The sequence below is a fragment of the Erinaceus europaeus genome, chromosome 15 (genome assembly GCF_950295315.1).
Source record: "Erinaceus europaeus chromosome 15, mEriEur2.1, whole genome shotgun sequence".
Lineage (NCBI taxonomy): Eukaryota > Metazoa > Chordata > Mammalia > Eulipotyphla > Erinaceidae > Erinaceus > Erinaceus europaeus.
The window spans coordinates 50216101-50236526 of NC_080176.1; the positions used below are offsets into that span (position 1 = coordinate 50216101).

A 20426-nucleotide genomic window follows, 5' to 3' on the forward strand; every position below is an offset into this window, starting at 1 on the left:
ATGTAGTTTTTGCTCATTTCCATTGCTATGAGGTATTCCTTTATATGACTATGCCACTTTTGTTTCCTCCTGGTATACAATTGACTGTAAATAGATAGAAGCTACCACCCACATTTCAAAAACATAATCATCATCCTTCCACATTTTACACTTAGGTTATTTACTATTTACAGTCAACACTACTAATGTTGCTATAAATAATTTTTGTTGCCTGATGCATATATGCATGCATTTGTTAGTTATACACAGGAGCTGATCTACTAGGTCCTGAATTTGTTCATGCCCATCTTAGTATGAACATTACTTGTTTTTCATGGCGAGAGTACCAATTTACTTTCCCACCAACAGTGTGTGAGAGTATGAAGTGGCCTTCCTTCCTTCCTTCCTTCCTTCCTTCCTTCCTTCCTTCCTTCTTAACTCCTTTACCCCTTTACCTTCTTAACCCCTGACCACCAGGGTTATCAATGGGGCTCAGTGCCGGCACTAGGAATCCATTGCTCTTGGCAATCAATTTTTTTTAAAATTCTATTTCTTGTTGGACAGGACAGAGAGAAATTGAGGGGGGTGGGAGGGGCAGGGAGAGAGCCACCTGCAGTACTTGCTTCACTGCTCATCAAGTGTCCCCCCTGCAGGTGGGGAGTGGGGGCTTGAACCTGCCCACTTTCATTTTAATTGGAGAGATTTTATAGCCCAATATTTAGAAAATATTTTTATTTCAGCATGTCACCCATGACATTTTGAGTTTTGTAGTCTCAGGTGGTAGTTGTCATGATGGTCTCCTTGTTGCATCAGCTGTCAGTATTCTGAGTAATCTTCAGGCATGTGTAGGCAGGTTTTTTATTATTTTTGTTAATCTTAAAACCACTTTAGTGATTTACAGTAAAGCTGTTGACACATGGGCACAGCCTCTCATCTCCCTGTGACAGATGCCTGTAACACTCTCTCCCTAGCCTAGTCCTCCTCCATCATCATGCCTTAGGACTCCCAAGCTCCTCCATCCCCTCACTCAAGAATTTCATCCTGGCTGTGTGCTGACTCTTAATTACTAATGAACTTGAATATCTTGTCCTTTGGGTAATATCTTCCTTGAGTCAGGTCTCACCAAATATTCTTTCTTTCCTTCTTAAGTGTCTTTATTGGGGGATTAATGGTTTACAGTCAACAGTAAAATACAATAGTTTGTACATGCATAACACTTCCATCTAACAATACAACCCCCACTAGGTCCTCCTCTGCCATCATGTTTCAGGACCCGCCCCCGCCACCAAATTTTCTTATCAAATTGTCCGTCTTTTCTTATAAATGTGTAGTTCCTTATATATTCTGGATCTAGTCTTGCCAACCCCTTCTTACAGTTTAAATACTTTGTGTCTTGTTTAAAACTCTCCCTGCTGTGGTGTGGATCTAATCTTGTAACCCGCGATTAGCCACAAATTAAAAAAATGCCAGAAAAAAAAAAAGCCAAAAACCTTCTCCCTCCATTCTTTCCTGTCATCACATTTCTTAGAAAGGAGAGGGAGAACCACAGCACTGCTGTGACATATGCAGTATTGAGGACAGGGCCCAGGACCTTGTGCATGAGAAATCTGTGCTCTACCACTGAGCCACTTCCCCCAGATGCTACTGTCACATTTATATCTGTCACATGCACAGAAGTGGCTTTTTCTGTAGGGAGACATTTGATTATATCATACTGCTACAGTGTTGTTTACTTTAAGATCAGCTTTTCCTGTGGGGGAGGGGGAAGAGTACAGGTCCAAAAAGGATGACAGAGGACCTGCTGGGGGTTGTATTGTTCTGTGGAAAACTGAGAAATGTTATGCATGTACAAACTATTGTATTTACTGTCAAATGTAAAACATTAATCCCCCAGTAAAGAAATTAAAAAAAAAAAAGAAATAGATCAGCTTTTCCTATTACTATGTAGTCACCTCTGTCCTAAACATTCAAAGTGTTGACTCCCAATTTTGTCTCGCTGAGCCTACCCATACTTCTACCCCCCCCATCATGATTTGTTAATTACTGTGGTGTGATGAGAAATCTTGACAACTGATATTGTATATTCCCAAGCTTTATTTTTCTACAATATCAGGCTCCCTCTAGGTCTCTGTATTTCTAGTTATGTTTGAGAATCAGATTGTCAACTTACACATATTCTCACAGTGTGGTTGATTGGAAATGCACTGAATTTATAAATCAATCTGGAGCAAAGATTTTTTTTAATTTTTAAATTTTTATATTTATTTATTTATTTCCCCTTTTGTTGCCCTTATTTTTTATTGTTGTTGTTGTTGATGTCGTCGTTGTTGAATAGAACAGAGAGAAATGGAGAGAGATGGGGAAGACAGAGAGGGGGAGAGAAAAACAGACACTTGCAGACCTGCTTCACTGCCTGTGAAGTGACCCCCCTACAGGTGGGGAGGCAGGGACTCGAACTGCAATCCTTACACCGGTCCTTGCACTTAGTACCACCTGCGTTTAACCCGCTGCGCTACTGCCGACTCCCTTAGAGAAAAGATTTTTAATTTTAAGCCACAGACCCATGAGCATGGTGCATTCCTCCATTATTTAGGAACTGGTTTTCTCTCACCAGTATTTCATACTTGGAAGTTTCACATACTTTGTATTTTCTGTCAGCACCGTAAATACTGTAGGTGGTATTTTAAAATTATTTTTATGAGACAAGAGAAACCAAAGTAGCATTCTACCACCATGGAGTTCCACTTTTTGTTGTTGTTAGTCTTTGTTGCTTTCTCCTGTTTCTTCTTCTTCTAGCGTTTGCCCTTCTTCCGTAGCCAGTCAACAGGTCAGGTTGAAAGCTGTCAGGAGCTGCTTGTTGCTGGCTTTGAAAGTGACTGGGATCCATGTGGATTCAGTCGACTAGGAAGGATCGTCAGTTTCCCCAATGAATGGGTACTCACGGGATGCACCACGAGAAGGTCGATCCAACTTTCTCCTGTGGTGCTGGGGATAGCAAGACCACACACATACCACTGAGCCTGCTCTCTGCCTACCTCCTTGGTCCCTGGTAAGTGGTATTTTAAAGAAATTTTGACTTTAAGAGGGCTGGAGGGAAAGTAAAAGAGAGGATGGAAGAGATCAGAGCACTGCTTTCTCATTTCCAGTTCTGGGAATCTAACCCAGTGCTGCATACAAGCAGGACATGTGTCTAGCTGCTGAGTCACCTCCCTGGCCACTAAGTGCTATTTAAAAAGAAATTCTGGAAAAACAGCTCACTTGTATAGTGTACATACAACTCAGGTTGAAATCAGGCCCTGGTGCAATGAAAGAAGCTTTGGTGTTGTGGTTTCTTTTCTATCTCTACGCCTCTATCTAAAAAAGCAAATTAAGTAAAAAATTGTTTTCTAACTCTTGTTAGGAAGTTGGCATAAAGAGATACAATAGTCTTTTTCTAGAAATATTGATGTTAGGGCCAGGTAGTGGTGCATCTGGTTGAATGTACATGTTACAGTGCACAAGGATCCAGGTTCCAGACCCCAGTCCAGACCCCAGTTCCAGACCCCAGTTCCAGACCCCAGTTCCAGACCCCAGTCCCTACCTGCAAGGGGAAAGTCTCTCTGTCTCTCTCCTTTTTTTTTTTTTTTTTTTTAAACCAGAGCACTGCTCAGCTCTGGTTTATAGTGGTGCAGGGGATGGAACCTGGGACGACTTTGGAGCCTCAGACATGAAAGTCTCTTTGCATAACCATTATGCTATCTACCCCTACCCTCTCTCTCCTTCTTTATCTCCCTCTTCCCTCTCGTCTTCTGTCTCTATCCAATAAATAAATAGAATACAGTAAAAAAAAATTTTTAGAGAAATATTTATGTTAAAATTATCTACCTTGCTATAGACACTTATTGATTGTAATCCTTTTAATTGTTTGATTTCTATTTTTATAAGACCATATCAATTTCAAAAAGTTTGAAATTTTCTTTCTAGTCTTTATCAATATTAATTCTATGGCTTTCTTTCTCCAGTCAAGACCTCCAGTATAACATTACGTAGTAGTAGTGCTAATGGGCATCTGTGTCATATTACAGATTTCAAAAGAAAGGCATTCAACACTATTATAAGTATGGAGATTTGCTGTGAAGCTTTATTTTGCTATTTTTTCATCCAGTCCTTTTTCTGAGTCTATTGATATAATCATATAAATAAGTTCTATTTTTCCTGTTAATTTTTCCCCTTTATTGAGGGATTAATGTCTTACATTTGATAGTGTATACAATAGTTTGTACATGCATAACATTTCTCAGTTTTCCATATAACAATACAACCCCCACAAGGTCCTCTTTCCTGTTAATTTTAATGCAGCTTTGCATACCACAAATAAACTGATTTGGCTTATGTTTTAAAATTTGTTTTATCTTTTAATTTATTGGATAGAGACAGAAATTCAAAAGGAACGGGGACATAGAGAGGGAGAGAAAGACACCTGCAGCCCTGCTCATTGCTCATGAAGCTTTCCTCCTGCAGGTGGGGGCCAGGGGTTTGAACTCAGGTCCTTGTGCACTGTATAACATGTACATTCAACCAAGTGCACCACCATCTGACCACTTGGCTTTATGTTTTAATTTGATACACACTGTTGGATTTAGCTATTTATTTATGACTCTCCATGTATATTCACTATCGAGGCTGGCTTACAACACTGCTTTCTTATCATGCACTTACCAAATTTTCCTATCAAAAACATGCTTAGGGAGTTAAGTTTATGTTCCTTTACTCTCTTCTACAATGATCAGTCGGTGCAAGTTTGAATTATCTTTTTCTTAAAAGTTTAATTCATTGTCAAGGCCAGCTATGCTTAGAAATCTGAGATTATGAAGAGATTTTAAATGATTAATTTATATGATATTGTACTTTGGGGGTGTGAGTATGTGTGTTTTACTATCCTAGGAATCAGTAATTTCTGTTTTACATGCTAGGGGAACAAGAGGCTAATCACCTTAATTCAGTTTCTAAGACTGAGATAGTCTGAAGTTGGGCTTCAGTGCCCCCCCACCCACCCCAAGAGCTGCTCCACTTAGAAGAGTCGGAAACTAAAGCACGAAGGAAAGGATTACCACACACCTCTCCCACTCCTTCACATACATACTTGATAGCATCTGTACTCCAGTCTTTATGCTTAGTACAAAAAGGCTGTCAAAAGCACGATGTATGTTTTCAACATACACTTTATTAATAAGCTGATGCTTCTAGGTAAGAAGTGGCCTCTTAACTGCAAGGTGTTTTGCTTTCTCCCATAGTTTGGCTCTACAATCCAGTCAAAATATCAGGTAATTCCATAAATTCAGAGAACAAACATTTTTTTTTCATTTCATGAAACAGGTAGAAATCATTATAATAAGATTACTACAAGTACAAAAAGAATATCTATGTTAGAATGTTTTGTTAGCTGAAACAAAGTACATGATCAGTCAGAACTACTAATTTTATTTATAGAATAAGTTACTGAAGGCACCTAGAAAATAAAACTTAAAAACTGTAAACAATGTAAATGATAAGAAAATAAGCAGAATTCTACTAAGTGAATTATGTTGTTGCCAGAATTTAATCTAGTGTTTAAAGGAATAAATAAGAAAATAAGGAAAAAATAACTTCCAGCAACTGAGTACACAAAAAAGGTCAAGTAATAAGAGTTAGATTCAAACCTGACTCAATTATCCTGAGGTATAACAAACCTCTCTACAGCAGGATAACAGCAGTTTACCTCGGTGACTGTTTTTTTTTTTTTTTTTTCAATATAAATGAGAAAGAGAAAGACACACACACAAGAACACTGCTCAGCTGTGGTTTATGGTGGTATCAGGGATTGAACCTGGAAGTTCAGAGCCTCAAGCATTAGGTATTTTGCATAACCATTATGCTGTCTCCCAGCCCTTTTATTTTTAAAGACTTATTACATATCACTCACACACACACACACACACACACACACACACACACACACACACACACACACTTTTCTTTTAATGAGAAAGTTAGAGAGGGGGAGAGAGACCAGAACACTGCTCAGCTCTGGTTTACAGTGGAGGGGGAGATTAAAACTGGGGCTTTAGCCTCAGGCATAACCATTATGCTATCTTCCCCCACCAGGGCTGGTTATTTGAATTTAATTTTTTGGGACTGATAATTTAAACCAAAGTTAAAATTACTTTTAAAATTAGAAAGGTTAAAATGTTATTTATATACTAAATATTTCATAAATATTTGTATGTCTAAAAATATAAATTAGGGCTGGGAAGTCAGCATAATGGCTATGCAAAATACTTTCATGCCCAGATTCAATCCCCAATACCACCATAAACCAGAGCTGACCAGAGCTCTGGTCAGTCGGCCTTCCTTTCCTCTCTCCCTTCCTTCCTTCCTCCCTTCCTTCCTTCCTCCCTTCCTTCCTTCCCTTCTTTCCTTTTCTCCGTATCTTTCTTTCACTAAAATAAATAATATATATTTTTTATATATTTATTCCCTGTTGTTGCCCTTGTTTTATTGTTGTAGTTATTATTATTGTTATTGATATCGCTGTTGGATAGGACAGAGAGAAATGGAGAGAGGAGGGGAAGTCAGAGGGGGGAGAGAAAGATAGACACCTGCAGACCTGCTTCACCGCCTGTGAAGCGACTCCCCTGCAGGTGGGGAGCCAGGGGCTAGAACCGGGATCCTTAGGCTGGTCCTTGTACTTTGCACCATGTGTGCTTAACCCGCTGCGCTACCACCCAACTCCCTAAAATATATATTTTTAAAGATAAATTAGGGAAGGAGCGATAGCATAACGGTTATGCAAAAGACTTTCGAGCCCGAGGCTCTGAACTCATTAGGTTCAGTCCTCCGCACTACTGTAAACCAGAGCTGTATACTGCTCTGTAAAAATAAAAAATAAAATTAAAAAATATTACAGTATATTTTATAGATTACAAAACTCAATGACAGCTTTAATTTAAACAATTTAACACAACAGTTAAAAGATAGTCTAGAATTCCTCCCAGGAAATAGAACAAAAAAAAAGACAGAAATAAGCTAAAAAAGTCAATCCAAGCAGACCAAAGTTAGGGTAACAGGAGTCCCCAAAGAGAAAACAGACAGGACATTTATCAGCGCTATGCACTGATGATATATACAGCTGACGAGATGTAATTTAACCTTCATGACCACAAGCACAAAGTTTACTTGACTTGAAAAGGATTTGTACAAAATACTTTTAATCGGCCAATTCAGAAAGCAAAGAGTCATGTAATCAAATGCATCACCATACTGATACAGTCAGCAAAATGCAGGGTGAGAAAGATGAAAGATCCTCTGCCTGGCTTCTTCAAACAAAAAACAATCATCATGGAAAAAAGATGAGAGGAGCTTACAGGCTAGGCTAAAAGCAACCCTTCATCAGGTGCCAATATACGAACCTTATTTGGAACCAGACACAAACACTATAAAAAAGAAAATATGTGGGAGTCGGGCGGTAGCACAGCGGGTTAAGCGCAGGTGGCGCAAAGCACAAGGACCGGCATAAGGATCCCGGTTCGAACCCCGGCTCCCCACCTGCAGGGGAGTCACTTCACAGGCGGTGAAGCAGGTCTGCAGGTGTCTATCTTTCTCTCCCCCTCTCTGTCTCCCCTCCTCTCTCCATTTCTCTCTGTCCTATCCAACAATGATGACATCAATAACAACAATAAATAAAAACAGTGTCAACAAAAGGGAAAATAAATAAATAAATATAAGAAAAAATTTAAAAAAAGAAAATATGTGACATAACGAGAGAAATTTGAGCACCGAGTATTTCACGGTGCTAAGAGCACTGCTAGTAATACTTCTCTGGGGTGTGCAGATGGCACTACCTTCCTCACTCTCTTTAATTTGAATCCCAGTCTTTCAGAGGTACAGATCAAAATAGTCACAGGTGGTGGTGTTGAGGGGAAGCAACTGAGGGCGGCTGTCCACCAGTTCACTCCTGTGGGGATTCATCACGGGATTTCTTGAAAGAATTATAAGACTGACTCTGTGATAAGTATACAAGTCCCAAACTTCTTTTATTACAGTTGTGAGGTAGAAACTGAGCAGAACTGAAGTTCAAGTGCAAGAAAGGATGGGTGGGGGTGGGAGAATAGGTCCCCAAGGGTCTGACAACAGTTTCAAGGCCTCTGTACGTGACGTCCTCCTCTTAAGCCCTATCTCCGCCACATCTGGGCCAGTTTCCCATTGGGCTGCTGAAATCACCAGATGTGGTTACTTTATTAAAGTTCCTCCCACAACATGCAAAGTACCTTCCTTGTTCCCCTAAGACCTGTGCCCCATTCCTGCTTCCCTTGTGATTTCCCCTGACATGGGGAACATGTGTGCAGATGCAGTGCAGCAAAGTGTCCATGTTTCCAGGCTCTCCCTGTCCCCACCAGTATGTCTTTGCCTGAGTCTGAACTTCTCCAGAGGGTCACTCCTGACAGGTAGCTGGTTATTCCAGTGAAAGATGCAAGTGTGAGTAAAAGACTAAACTGGAAAACACATTACATTTTACAACCTAGTAGAAAAATAATATTTCATTGCTTGTGTTGTGTTCTATTGGTCAAAGAGTCCAACCCTCATACAATATAGGAAGAAACTAAGAGGTGTAAATAAATATCAGGGGTTGGAGGTGGCTGTGGTAAAGAGGACTATCAGGAATTGTTGCAGCAAGGAGATAAACATGAGAGTCGTTCTATTATCTATTTTTGTGTCTATTTGGAATTTGTTTTTCCTGGTCATCTTCAAGGATTCACTTTGTGCTGACCTTTTCAAATGGACAGAAAGACAGACGGAAAGAAACCATAGCACCAAAGCTTCAGTACAGTGGTCAGGTTCTAACCCGGGTTGTATACATGGCAAAGCAGCACACTATCCAAGTGAGCTATTTTTCTGGCCCAATAAAAATATTTTCAAATATAAAAAATAAGCAAACAACCAGCAGAAAGATGGGGCAAAAAGGTATAAAAAGTAGTAGTTGCAATCTTGTGCTGTTCTCCCAAAACAGCACAGTCTCAGAAATCCAGTGGTTGGCAAGAAGGTCCTGGTATTAGCAAAGTAAAGCAGCACCTTTTCAAATTTTGAAAACTAAAGTCCAGTGTACAGGTATGTGTGTAACACACTGTTACTAATATCATAAAGTTGTTCACTGTCCAAAACCTGATCGTGTACAATATACTTAAGAGTTATTCATTAAAAAACTTGTTAAGAACCACAGGAAAAATTAAAAACCATAAAAGCTAGGGTGAAGGTATGGTTATGCATAATGGTTATGTAAAGAGACTCTCATGCCTGAAGCTCTGAAATCTCAGGTTCACTCCCCCACACCACCATAAATCAGAGCTGATAAAAGCCATAAAAACTTGATAAAATGTTCTAAAAGTGGTTATATACTTAGGGAAATTATTAAAACTGCAGAAACAACTCTGCCAGAAACAATAATACTTAATTGAGGTTCTTCTTAATACAAATATTAAAATTTTAACTTCCCAGAGAATTTAGCTTTATTCAATAATCCATAAATCTTTCAGAGAAAACCAGTGTGATCTCTACTCACTCACTTTGGTAGACAAACATGCTCTCTGATGGGCTGCTTAATCTCTACATGCACAACACTCAACAGTTTCCAGATCCTGACTCATTCACAGCTGTGCCAACACAGCAAACTATAGTTGCTTTTGCTTTCCTGAACAACTGTTAAACGTTTTACTGGGAGTAAATTAATTGGAATCATCCTCCTGTCTTGTTATGGTTTTCTACATATTTGTTACAAACTCTCTGTCAACTTTCTAGATATCTTTGGAGGACCTTCAGTTGTATCAGCTCTGACTTCCTCTGGCATCTCTCCTGGAAAAATATTGATCATATGAACAGTTTGATAATAATGTTTCAAATTCCTACTAATGCGTTAAGAAACTAATTTCTCAAGTCCAAAACATGTAATCCCAATGATCAATAACAACTTACAGTATGATTTTTATCGTTTAATTTTAGTAGGGCAAGTACTAATTCAATGACAAAATATTCATTTTAAGAGCAGTTAATATCACAGTGCAATTTATTGAGGGCTGTGAGTATACTTTTCATGTAAATTAGCTACAACCAGGACCACACTAGGTACTTACCCCTCTAACCTAACGTCTGGTAATGATCTGTTGAGTGCAATCATCTCACTTGCCATTAAGTTGAACTGATTGATTTTAAACATCTCTTTCATCTTTTCTTGATCTTCCTTTGGAATGACAACTGGCTTCCCCATTTCTCCAGGTCCTTCATGATGCTTTTGTAGTGGCTCTGGAACTAAGAATAAGGAGGAAACTAACATTAATTTTAGAACAATGGGCTTACGTCTGTTTAATGACATTCGAGCTTCCCATAATGATCCTGGTTCCATACTCCCAGAAGGTTAAGAATAGGAAAGCTTTAAGGGAAGCGGGTGAGGGGATGGGATGGGATACTTAGTTCTGGTGGTGGAAATTGTGTGGAACTGTACCACTCTTATCCTTTGCTCTTGTCAATATTTTTTTTATTATTTTATTTTTAAGAGAGATGCACATACATACACACAGAGAGAGAGAGAGACAGAGAGACAGAGACAGAGAAAAACACCAAAGCACTGTTCAACTTTAGCTTATGGTGGTACAGGGGATTGAACCTGGGACTTTGGAACCTAAGGCATGAGAGTCTCTTTGCATAACCATTATGCTATCCCCCAGTTCATTATTTGCATTTTATAAATAATTTTTTTTAAAAAAAGAATAATGTAAAGAAACAATGGGAAGCACCATACATCAAAAAGGAGCTTGACAGGATGGAAAGTGAAAGAAGCATGTTAAGTGAGAAGAGCCAGAAAGAGAAGGATGAATATGGGATAATCCCACTAATTGACAGAAACTGAGAAATAAGAACAGAAAAGGGAAACACAAAGTAGAATGTGGACTAGGTTTGGCGTGTTGCACCAAAGTAAAGGACTCTGGGTAGAGGGAGGGTTTTTTAGGTCCTTATGTGTGGTTGTGGAGGAAGACCTAGGCTGGGGATGAGAGTGTTTTGCTTAAAACTGAGAAATTTTACACATGTACCAATATCTGCATTTACTATAAACCATTACTAAAACTCTAGTTAAAAAAACAAAAACAAAAAAGAGGGTGGAGTAGATAGCGTAATGGTTATGCAAAAGGACTCTCATGCCGGAGGCTCCATAGTCCCAGGTTCAATCCCCTGCACCACCATAAACTAGAGCTAAACAGTGCTCTGGTTAATTAAAAATTAAAAAGAAAAAAGAAAAGAAAAGGAAAGAAAAGAAAAGAAAAGAAAAGAAAAGATAACATCTGAGTTTAAACTTTATGCTCAATAGCCAGGAGACTCATTTAGGAGTTTATCTTCTTCCAGTCTGTAAGACCTCCCCAGGGCTGTTCTGTTCTCCACTCCCACATCTATGCCCAGACTACAGCTCTGCTCACTGTGTGTAACTCCCTGTAATCCCTGTCATCACCTTGCCATTCCCATATCAAATATTGTTTTATTATCCTCCCTTGAGTATACCCTTCACTGAGTTTTTGTTTCTTAGAGTTTAATCTCTTTGAATTTGAATCTAAACTTCCAAACATACCACCTGCTAGGCTATCCACCCCCAGTACTTCATTTCTTACTCAAAAATGAACTCACTGCTTTACTCCAAGTGCACCTTGTATTTGCTTATTTTGTTCACATAAGTTCCATCTTTTCTACATCTTTTTTCTACATCCTACTCCTTTTTTTTTTTTTACATCCTACTCTTATCTCACCAATACCAAATCTTATTTGTCTTCAAGTCCAGCTAAAATGGTTCATTTACCTATAACTTTTCTGAAATTTTCCACAGTGATCATTAATTATACTAGACAACCTCATCATTTGGTCTAAGACTCTTACGCCAATAATCATTGTTTTTTAAATTTAAAAATATATATTTATTTATATACACACACATTTAATAAGATTTATTTAAATTTTCCAAAGTTTGTTTTACAGCTTCACCTTTGGTGATGCTAAGTAAATATTTTGATACTGATTAATTATAATTTTTTTTTTAGAAGAAAATTAACCTATGGGGGCCAGGTGGTGGTGCATGAGGCAAGGCACACATAGTATGAAGCACCAGGATCCTGGTTTGAGCCCCCAGCTCCCCACATGCAGGAGGGTTGCTTCACAATTGGTATAGCAGCTCTGCAAGTGTCTTTCTCTCTCTCTCCCTCTCTATCTTCCTCTCCCCTCTCAGTTTCTCTCTGTCCTATCCAATAAAAAAAAAAAAAAGAAAGAAAAAAATGTCCTCCAGGAGTATTGGATTCGTAGTGCAGGCACCAAGCCCCAGTGATAAAGCTGGAGTAACCTATTTTAAGTAATATGAAACAAATTATAAAATTTTTCATGTTTACTATGTCATTTTCTTACATGGTGTGTGTGTTTTCCTTATTGTCACCAGGGTTATTGCTGGGCCTCAGTGATGACTAGAAACCTACCACTCCTGACAGCCATTTTTTCCTTTTTTTTTTTCTATTTTAATTTGATAGGACAGAAATTGATAGGGGTGAGGGCAATAGAAAGGGAGAAAGATAGGCATCTGTAGACCTGCGTCATTGCCCCCTGCAGGTGGAGAGCAGGTGCTCGAACCTTACGCATGGTACTGTGGCATCACCACTGGGACCCCTGATTGTCTGTCCCAGCACCTGCCAGGGATACAAGAACTAAAATGCTTCATGTTGTAAGTGGAGATACTAGGGAGGATTGAACCTAGAAGCTCAAGTGTGTGAGGTGAGCGCACAGTATTGGGGCTATTCACCACCACCACCACCACCACCACCACCACCACCACCCCACCTGGCAGCCTTTTGCCTAGAAGTCTCTCCTCCAGGCTGGGAAGGTTTAAGATGAATGAAAACTTCACACTGTCAGCAGAGCTCCTGGGTGAGACTTGATGCTGAGACATGGGGCATGAGAGACCAGTGCTCTTTTCACGGGGATATTCACCCTTCCTACCAGGCCTTTTGCCTACTTGTCTCTCTGCCCAGGTACGCCGGCGCTAAGGCTTCAATAAGAGAAAAATGGAGGAGGCTCAATCCCTGGACCTGGGATATGAGAAATGAGTGCTCTTTACATGGGGCTATTCGTCCTCTCATCCTCCCTACCAGGCCTTTTGCCTACTTGTCTCTCTGTCCAGGTGTACTGGCTCTACAACTCCAATTAGTAAAAAATCAGGGAGGCTCAATCCCAGAACCTGGGTCACAAGAGATGAGCGCTCTTTCACATGGCTATTCACCCTCTCTACCTGGCCTTATGCCTACTTGTCTCTCTGCCCAGGTGCACCAGCTCTAAGATTCCAATAGCTGAAAAAACCAGGGAGGCTCGTTCCAGGGACCTGGGAGGTGAGAGCCGAGTGTGTTTCCTCTGGGGCTATTCACCCGCCTCCCCACTGTACCAAGCTTTCCCTCTACTCTGCCCGGGTGTGAACACTCAAAGCTCAAACAGGAGTGAAGATTTCATACAGTCAGGAGACCTAGGATGATCGATTACAGGGTGTGGGGTGTTCGACGTGAGACAGCTTGTCAGCCTACTCTCCCATCCTGCTCTACTTTTTTACCACAAGACTCTCCTTCACATTGTGAGGGTCAGGGACTAAAGAGTAAAAGTACTTGATGTTTCTCAGCAATGTTCCAACTAGGGCTTGGACCTAGGGCATGTGAACCTTGTCCGCAACCACAGGGCTATTGCCCACCGTGCTCTGCTTTCTGACTACCAGTCTGCTTCATGCTGTGAGGGACAGGGGTCAAAGCTCAGGGCTCATAGGGACAGAGTGGGTGACTGGCCTTGTGCCCTCACTCACAAGCTGTGGTCTCTGAACAGCTTTCAGCAGGTGAATTCAACCACAGCAAGCCATGCTTGGGAAGGGGCCGAGGGGGTGAGCTCCAGCTGACCTAAGTGAAAACAGCAGGGAGGGTCTCCCATAGGTCCTTCTGGAGACCAGGCAGGTGTTTCCAGCCCAGGGACAAAGGAGGAGGAAAAGTTGCTCTGGTGAAAGAACCCAGAACTCCATCAACTGGTCATCAGACTGTGGTCGGGACTCAGCATCATCTGCTGATGCCAGAGGCCTCAGTAGCAGGACCTCACCCTCTCTAGTCTCATTCTGCAGTCTATCTGGCTCTCAACCAATTTCCAGAACCCACCTTTCGTATCCGTTGGCCATGCTAAGTATGTAGAAAACATTTGTGCAGGGGGCTAGGTGATGGTGCACCTGGTTGAGCACACATATTACAATGTGCAGGGACCCATGTTCAAGCCTCCCAGTCCCCAGCTGCAGGGGGAAGGCAATGCTATAGGTGTCTGTCTCTCCCCCACCCCTCTTTTTTTGCCTTCAAGGTAATCACTGGGGCTCAGTGCTGGCACTACAAAAATGGTGTCCATTTTATTGGTTAGGACAGAGAGAAATTGAAGGGGGAGGTATAGAGGGAGAAAGATAGATATCTGCAGCCCTGTTTCAATACTTGTGAAGCATCCCTCCCTGCAAGTGGGGAGCCGGGGGCTTAAACCCAGATCCTTATGTGGGTCTTTGCGCTGCTCAGTATTATGTGTGTTTAACCAGGTCCGCCACTGCCCATCCCCATCTCCCTCTCTACCTTCCCCCTTCTCTCTGGATTTCTGGCTGTCTCTATCCAATAACCTAACCCATCTCAATTTCTGTCTGTATCCAAGATTTAAAAATTAATTTAATTAAATATAGTTTTTAAGAATTCAAATGAAATCTTGCAATTGATCCTTGTAGATATTAAAACAAGCGTTATGCCAGGAGAGGCAACATGAGAGGTAATTCTAAGAAAAAGTAACATTGCACCAATCACAGACAAAGAAATTGAAACTGTTATTAAGAATCTCCCCAACAACAAAAGTCCTGGACCAGACCTGGCTTCACAAACGAATTCTACAAAACTTTCAGGAAACAGTTAGTACCCATACTTCTTAAGCTTTTCCATAAGATTGAAGAAACAGGAATACTCCCTTCCACCTTCTATGAAGACAACATCACCCTGATACCAAAAGCTGATAGGGACAGAACAAAAAAGGAAAACTACAGACCAATATCTCTGATGAACATAGATGCCAAAATATTAAACAAGATCTTGGCCAACCGGATACAGCAACATATCAAAAAGATTGTTGATCATGACCAAGTGGGATTCATCCCAGGAATGCAAGGTGGGTTCAACATCCATAAGTCAATCAATGTCATTCACCACATCAATAAAAGCAAAGCCAAAAACCACATGATTATCTCAATAGATGCAGAGAAAGCCTTTGACAAAATCCAACACCCATTCATGCTCAAAACTACAAAAAATGGGAACAGATGGGAAATTCCTCAAGATAGTGGAGTCTATATATAGCAAACCTACAGCCAACATCATACTCAATGGACAGAAGTTGAAAGCATTCCCCCTCAGATCGGGGACTAGACAGGGCTGTCCACTGTCACCGTTACTCTTCAACATAGTATTGGAAGTTCTTGCCATAGCAATCAGGCAAGAGAAAGAAATCAAAGGAATACAGATTGGAAGGGAAGAAGTCAAGCTCTCACTATTTGCAGATGATATGATAGTATAAATAGAAAGACCTAAAGAATCCAGCAGAGAATTACTGGAAGTTATTAGGCAATAGCAAGGTATCAGGCTACAAAATCAATGTACAAAAATCAGTGGCATTTCTTTATGCAAACACTAACTCTGAAGAAGAAGACATCCAGAAATCACTCCCATTTACTGTTTCAGCAAAATCAAATACCTAAGAATAAAGTTGACCAAAGAAGTGAAAGACTTGTATGCTGAAAACTATGAGTCGCTACTCAAGGAAATAGAAACTGATACCAAGAAATGGAAAGATGTCCCATGCTCATGGATTGGAAGAATAAATATCATCAAAATGAATATTCTCCCCAGAGCCATATACAAATTTAATGTAATACCCATCAAAGTTCCACCAAGCTTCTTTAAGAGAATAGAACAAACACTACAATCATTTATCTGGAACCTGAAAACACCTAGAATTGCCAAAACCATCTTGAGGAAAAGAAACAGAAATGGAGGCATCGCACTCCCAGACCTTAAACTATATTATAAAGCCATCATCATCAAAACAGCATGGTACTGGAACAAAAATAGGCACACAGACCAGTGGAACAGAATTGAAAGCCCAGAAATAAATCCCCACACCTATGGACATCTAATCTTTGATAAGGGCACACAAAGCATTAAATGGAAAAAGGAGGCTCTCTTCAATAAATGGTGCTGGGAAAACTGGGTTGTAACACGCAGAAGAATGAAATTGAACCACTTTATCTCACCAGAAACAAAAATCAACTCCAAATGGATCGAAGACCTAGATGTCAGACCAGAAACAATCAAATACTTAGAGGAAAACATTGGTAAAACACTTTCCCACCTACACCTCAAGGACATCTTTGATGAATCAAACCCAATTACAAGGAAGACTAAAGCAGAAACAAACCAATGAGACTACATCAAATTGAAAAGCTTCTGTACATCCAAAGAAACTATTAAACAAACAGAGAGACCCCTCACAGAATGGGAGAAGATCTTCACATACCAAAATATATAAAGAACTCAGAAAACTTAGCACCAAAAAAGCAAATGACCCCATCCAAAAATGGGCAGAGGATATGAACAAAACATTCACTACAGAGGAGATCCAAAAGGCTAACAAACATATGAAAAACTGCTCTAGGTCACTGATTGTCAGAGAAATGCAAATTAAGACAACACTTAAGATACCACCTCACTCCTGTAAGAATGGCATACATCAAAAAGGACAGCAGCAACAAATGCTGGAGAGGATGTGGGGACAGAGGAACCCTATTACATTGCTGGTGGGAATGTAAATTGGTACAGCCTCTGTGGAGAGCAGTCTGGAAAACTCTCAGAAAGCTAGACATGGACCTTCCATATGATCCAGTAATTCCTCTCCTGGAGTTATACCCCAAGGACTCCATAACACCCAACCAAAAAGAGGTGTGTACTCCTATGTTCATAGCAGCACAATTCATAATAGCTAAAACCTGGAAGCAACCCAGGTGCCCAACAACAGATGAGTGGCTGAGAAAGCTGTGGTATATATACACAATGGAATACTATACAGCTATCAAGAACAATGAACCCACCTTCTCTGACCCATCTTGGACAGAGCTAGAAGGAATTATGTTAAGTGAGCTAAGTCAGAAAGATAAAGATGAGTATGGGATGATCCCACTCATCAACAGAAGTTGACTAAGAAGATCTGAAAGGGAAACTAAAAGCAGGACCTGACCAAATTGTAAGTAGGGCACCAAAGTAAAAGCCCTGTGGTGAGGGGTAGACATGCAGCTTCCTGGGTCAGTGGGGGGTGGGAGTGGGTGGGAGGGATGGGTCACAGTCTTTTGGTGGTGGGAATGGTGTTTATGTACACTCCTAGCAAAATGTAGACATATAAATCAGTAGTTAATTAATATGAGAGGGGGAAAATCAATTGTATGTCTCAAAGTTTTTCAAAACACAAACTGAATCTTTTTAATATATAGGCTGTATTTGATATGCGGCCTCTCTCAAAAGCCTAGACCAAGTCGATTAGAAGCATCCAATAGCACAGCTATATACAAGATACTGGGTACTGTACAGCAAACCATAACAAAAGGACTTTTCAAATTTAACCCAATTACCAAATAATGTGATGACAACATTAACTATCGATTGTCTTTTTGAACCCTAAGACAGCAGGAACCTCACATCTCCACTATAGAGCCCCTACCTCCCCCACTCCTGGAACCCTTGGATAGGGCCCACTTTCCCGTATGCCTCTCCCAATCCATATAAAATAATATTGCATCTGCCGATCACAACCTAACCAACGCAACGATTGCCACCTCAACATGCTTCACCTCAGACTGTGTCCAGAGACTTCACGTGTGGAATGACAACCCTTCAGCTTCATTACTTGGTTGAGACCTTTCTTTTTATAGTACACTCTAATTTCATCTCAGGTTGTTCACTTTCTAACAAAGTCCCAAAACCTAGATATACACCAGTTTCTGTGAGAGAGAGCTTTTGTTCACACGTATCCATAAACGACTGCAAAATATATACCTGAAAGCAGAAGTATACTAGAGTTTGCAGTGAGTACCTCCCTAACACTTCCTCTCCACTATTCCAAGCTTTGGGTCCATGATTGCTCAACAATTTGTTTGGCTTTGTATGTTAACTCTCTTTTCAACCACCAGGTTCCAGATGCCATCAGGATGCTAGCCAGGCTTCCCTGGATTGAAGACCCCACCAATGTGTCCTGGAGCTCAGCTTCCCCAGAGACCCACCCTACTAGAGAAAGAGAGAGGCAGACTGGGAGTATGGACCGACCAGTCAACGCCCATGTTCAGCGAGGAAGCAATTACAGAAGCCAGACCTTCTACCTTCTGCAACCCTCAATGACCCTGGGTCCATGCTCCCAGAGGGATAGAGAATGGGAAAGCTACTGGGGAGGGGGTGGGATATGGAGATTGGGTGGTGCTAATTGTGTGGAGTTGTACCCCTCCTACCCTATGGTTTTGTTAATTAATCCTTTCTCAAATAAAAAAATTTTTAAAAAAAAGTAACGTTATTTCTTACAATATGCAGAACATACCAGTTCAGCAAATCTTAAATCTTATTCCTTGTTTTATGCTTTTCAAATGTTAAAAGGTATTTCAAAAAAAGCAGTCTTAGGATAAATTAGCTGGGGAGATAGCCATAGTGGTTATACAAAAGACTTATGCCTGAGGCTCTAAGATCCCAGCTTCAATCCCCAGAACCCACTATAAACCAGAGTTGAGCACAGCTCTGGTGTCTCTCTGTCTCTCTGTCTTTCTCCCTGTATCTCTCTCTCTCTCTCTCTCTCTCTATATATATATATATATATATATATAATACAGAGAGGAAGGGAAAAGAAGTATGTTAAATATATATTTAATACATATTATTTGTATTAAATTGTATTTTGTATTATGTATTTAAGTATGTCAAATATATATTTAATACAGAGAGGAAGGGGAAAGAAGTATGTTAAACTTCCCATCTCCAGGGAGTAGGCAGAAAATGAGGTGAGGACAAGAATGAGATAGAATCCATTTTGCCCTTTATGTTTAAAGCTGATAATTCTACTCTTTAGAAGTTTGATTTTTAAGCATCAATTTCAACTCGGGCTCTTGAAGCAAAGTTTCATGTTACAGACAAGGCTCACCACCTGCTTCAAACACTCTCTTCTGTAGGGCATCTCTGCCAGCACCTCAGATTTCAATATTCCAAACAACTCTTGCACCCACCCTATCAAAGCTGCTCCACCTCTGGGAAGTCCTACCTTGGATCATTTCATCCTATCAGTGAGACCTGAAAGTCCCACTGAATTTTCACTATTTACGTATTTCTCCTATGTTATTTCCTTTCTAACACTCAGTGCCATTTTAGTGTAGGCCTCAATAGTTTCTCCTAACATCCACAACAGCCTCACATCTCTGCTGTCTCATTCTCTATCACAAAACATGAAAGCATCAAAGATTCTTTGCCAAGTCCAGATCCCATTAAGTTACTTACTTCCTTGTTTTAACCCCCTCCAGTGGTATATCACTGCCTAACGTATGGCATCCAGAACACTTTAAAATGTCATACATGTCAAAACAATCCAAGTACAAAAATCTTAGTAAGTAGGCTTAGTGATCATCACAGTTGTGCAATGCTTAGATGTCAACTTTAGGGGTGCAGATGCTCTTATTTTAAGAGTAACAAAAATGTGGCTCCATATGCAAATAAAACTTGTATTAGAGTAACCATTCATATGTAATTCCTCCAAATAGTAGAATACTGTATAGGTGGATAGTCTATTATTAGCAATTGACTTTCAAGCCTAGATGAGCTGAATTTACTGACTCACAATGCGAAGCAATTGTCATTGTTTAAAATTAAATAGAAGGTAGCATTTCTTTAGTGGCTCAAGCATCAAAGGTTTAGAACTGTATTTACCAGGTGTCCTCTGCCAAAAATATCAGCATATCCAACCTAGGTCCTTCATAATCTGTGTGTGAATTCTTTCCTGTAGCAGACATCAGCGTTCTTCTGACTGCAGGCCTTGTTCTGTAGCCAATGCAAGTGCTAACTATAGCTATCAGCATCTTTACTGAAACTGCAGATCACATCATCTAAACTTGTTTACTTAAGATTGAGATGGGGGGGCTGGGTGGTGGCGCAACTGGTTGAGCACATGTATTACAATGTGCAAGGACCCGGGTTTGAGCCCCTGGTCCTCACCTGTGGGGGAAAAGCTTTGCAAGTAGTGAAGCAGTGCTGCAGATGTCTCTCTCCTCTATCATCCCCTTCTCTCTTGACTTCAGG

At 40.4% G+C, this 20426-nt stretch overlaps 1 protein-coding gene across 6 annotated transcripts in view; it reads right to left on the reverse strand.

Moving 5' to 3' along the window:
• The window catches only part of GALNT1 (polypeptide N-acetylgalactosaminyltransferase 1), a 105225-nt gene that overhangs the window by 34942 nt on the left and 49857 nt on the right, over window positions 1-20426 (reverse strand). For all 6 annotated transcript variants that reach the window (XM_060173721.1, XM_060173722.1, XM_060173723.1 and 3 more), the window contains one exon: window positions 10122-10296. In XM_060173721.1, coding sequence (XP_060029704.1) covers window positions 10122-10296 — 175 coding nt within the window. The remainder of the gene's footprint in view (window positions 1-10121; window positions 10297-20426) is intronic.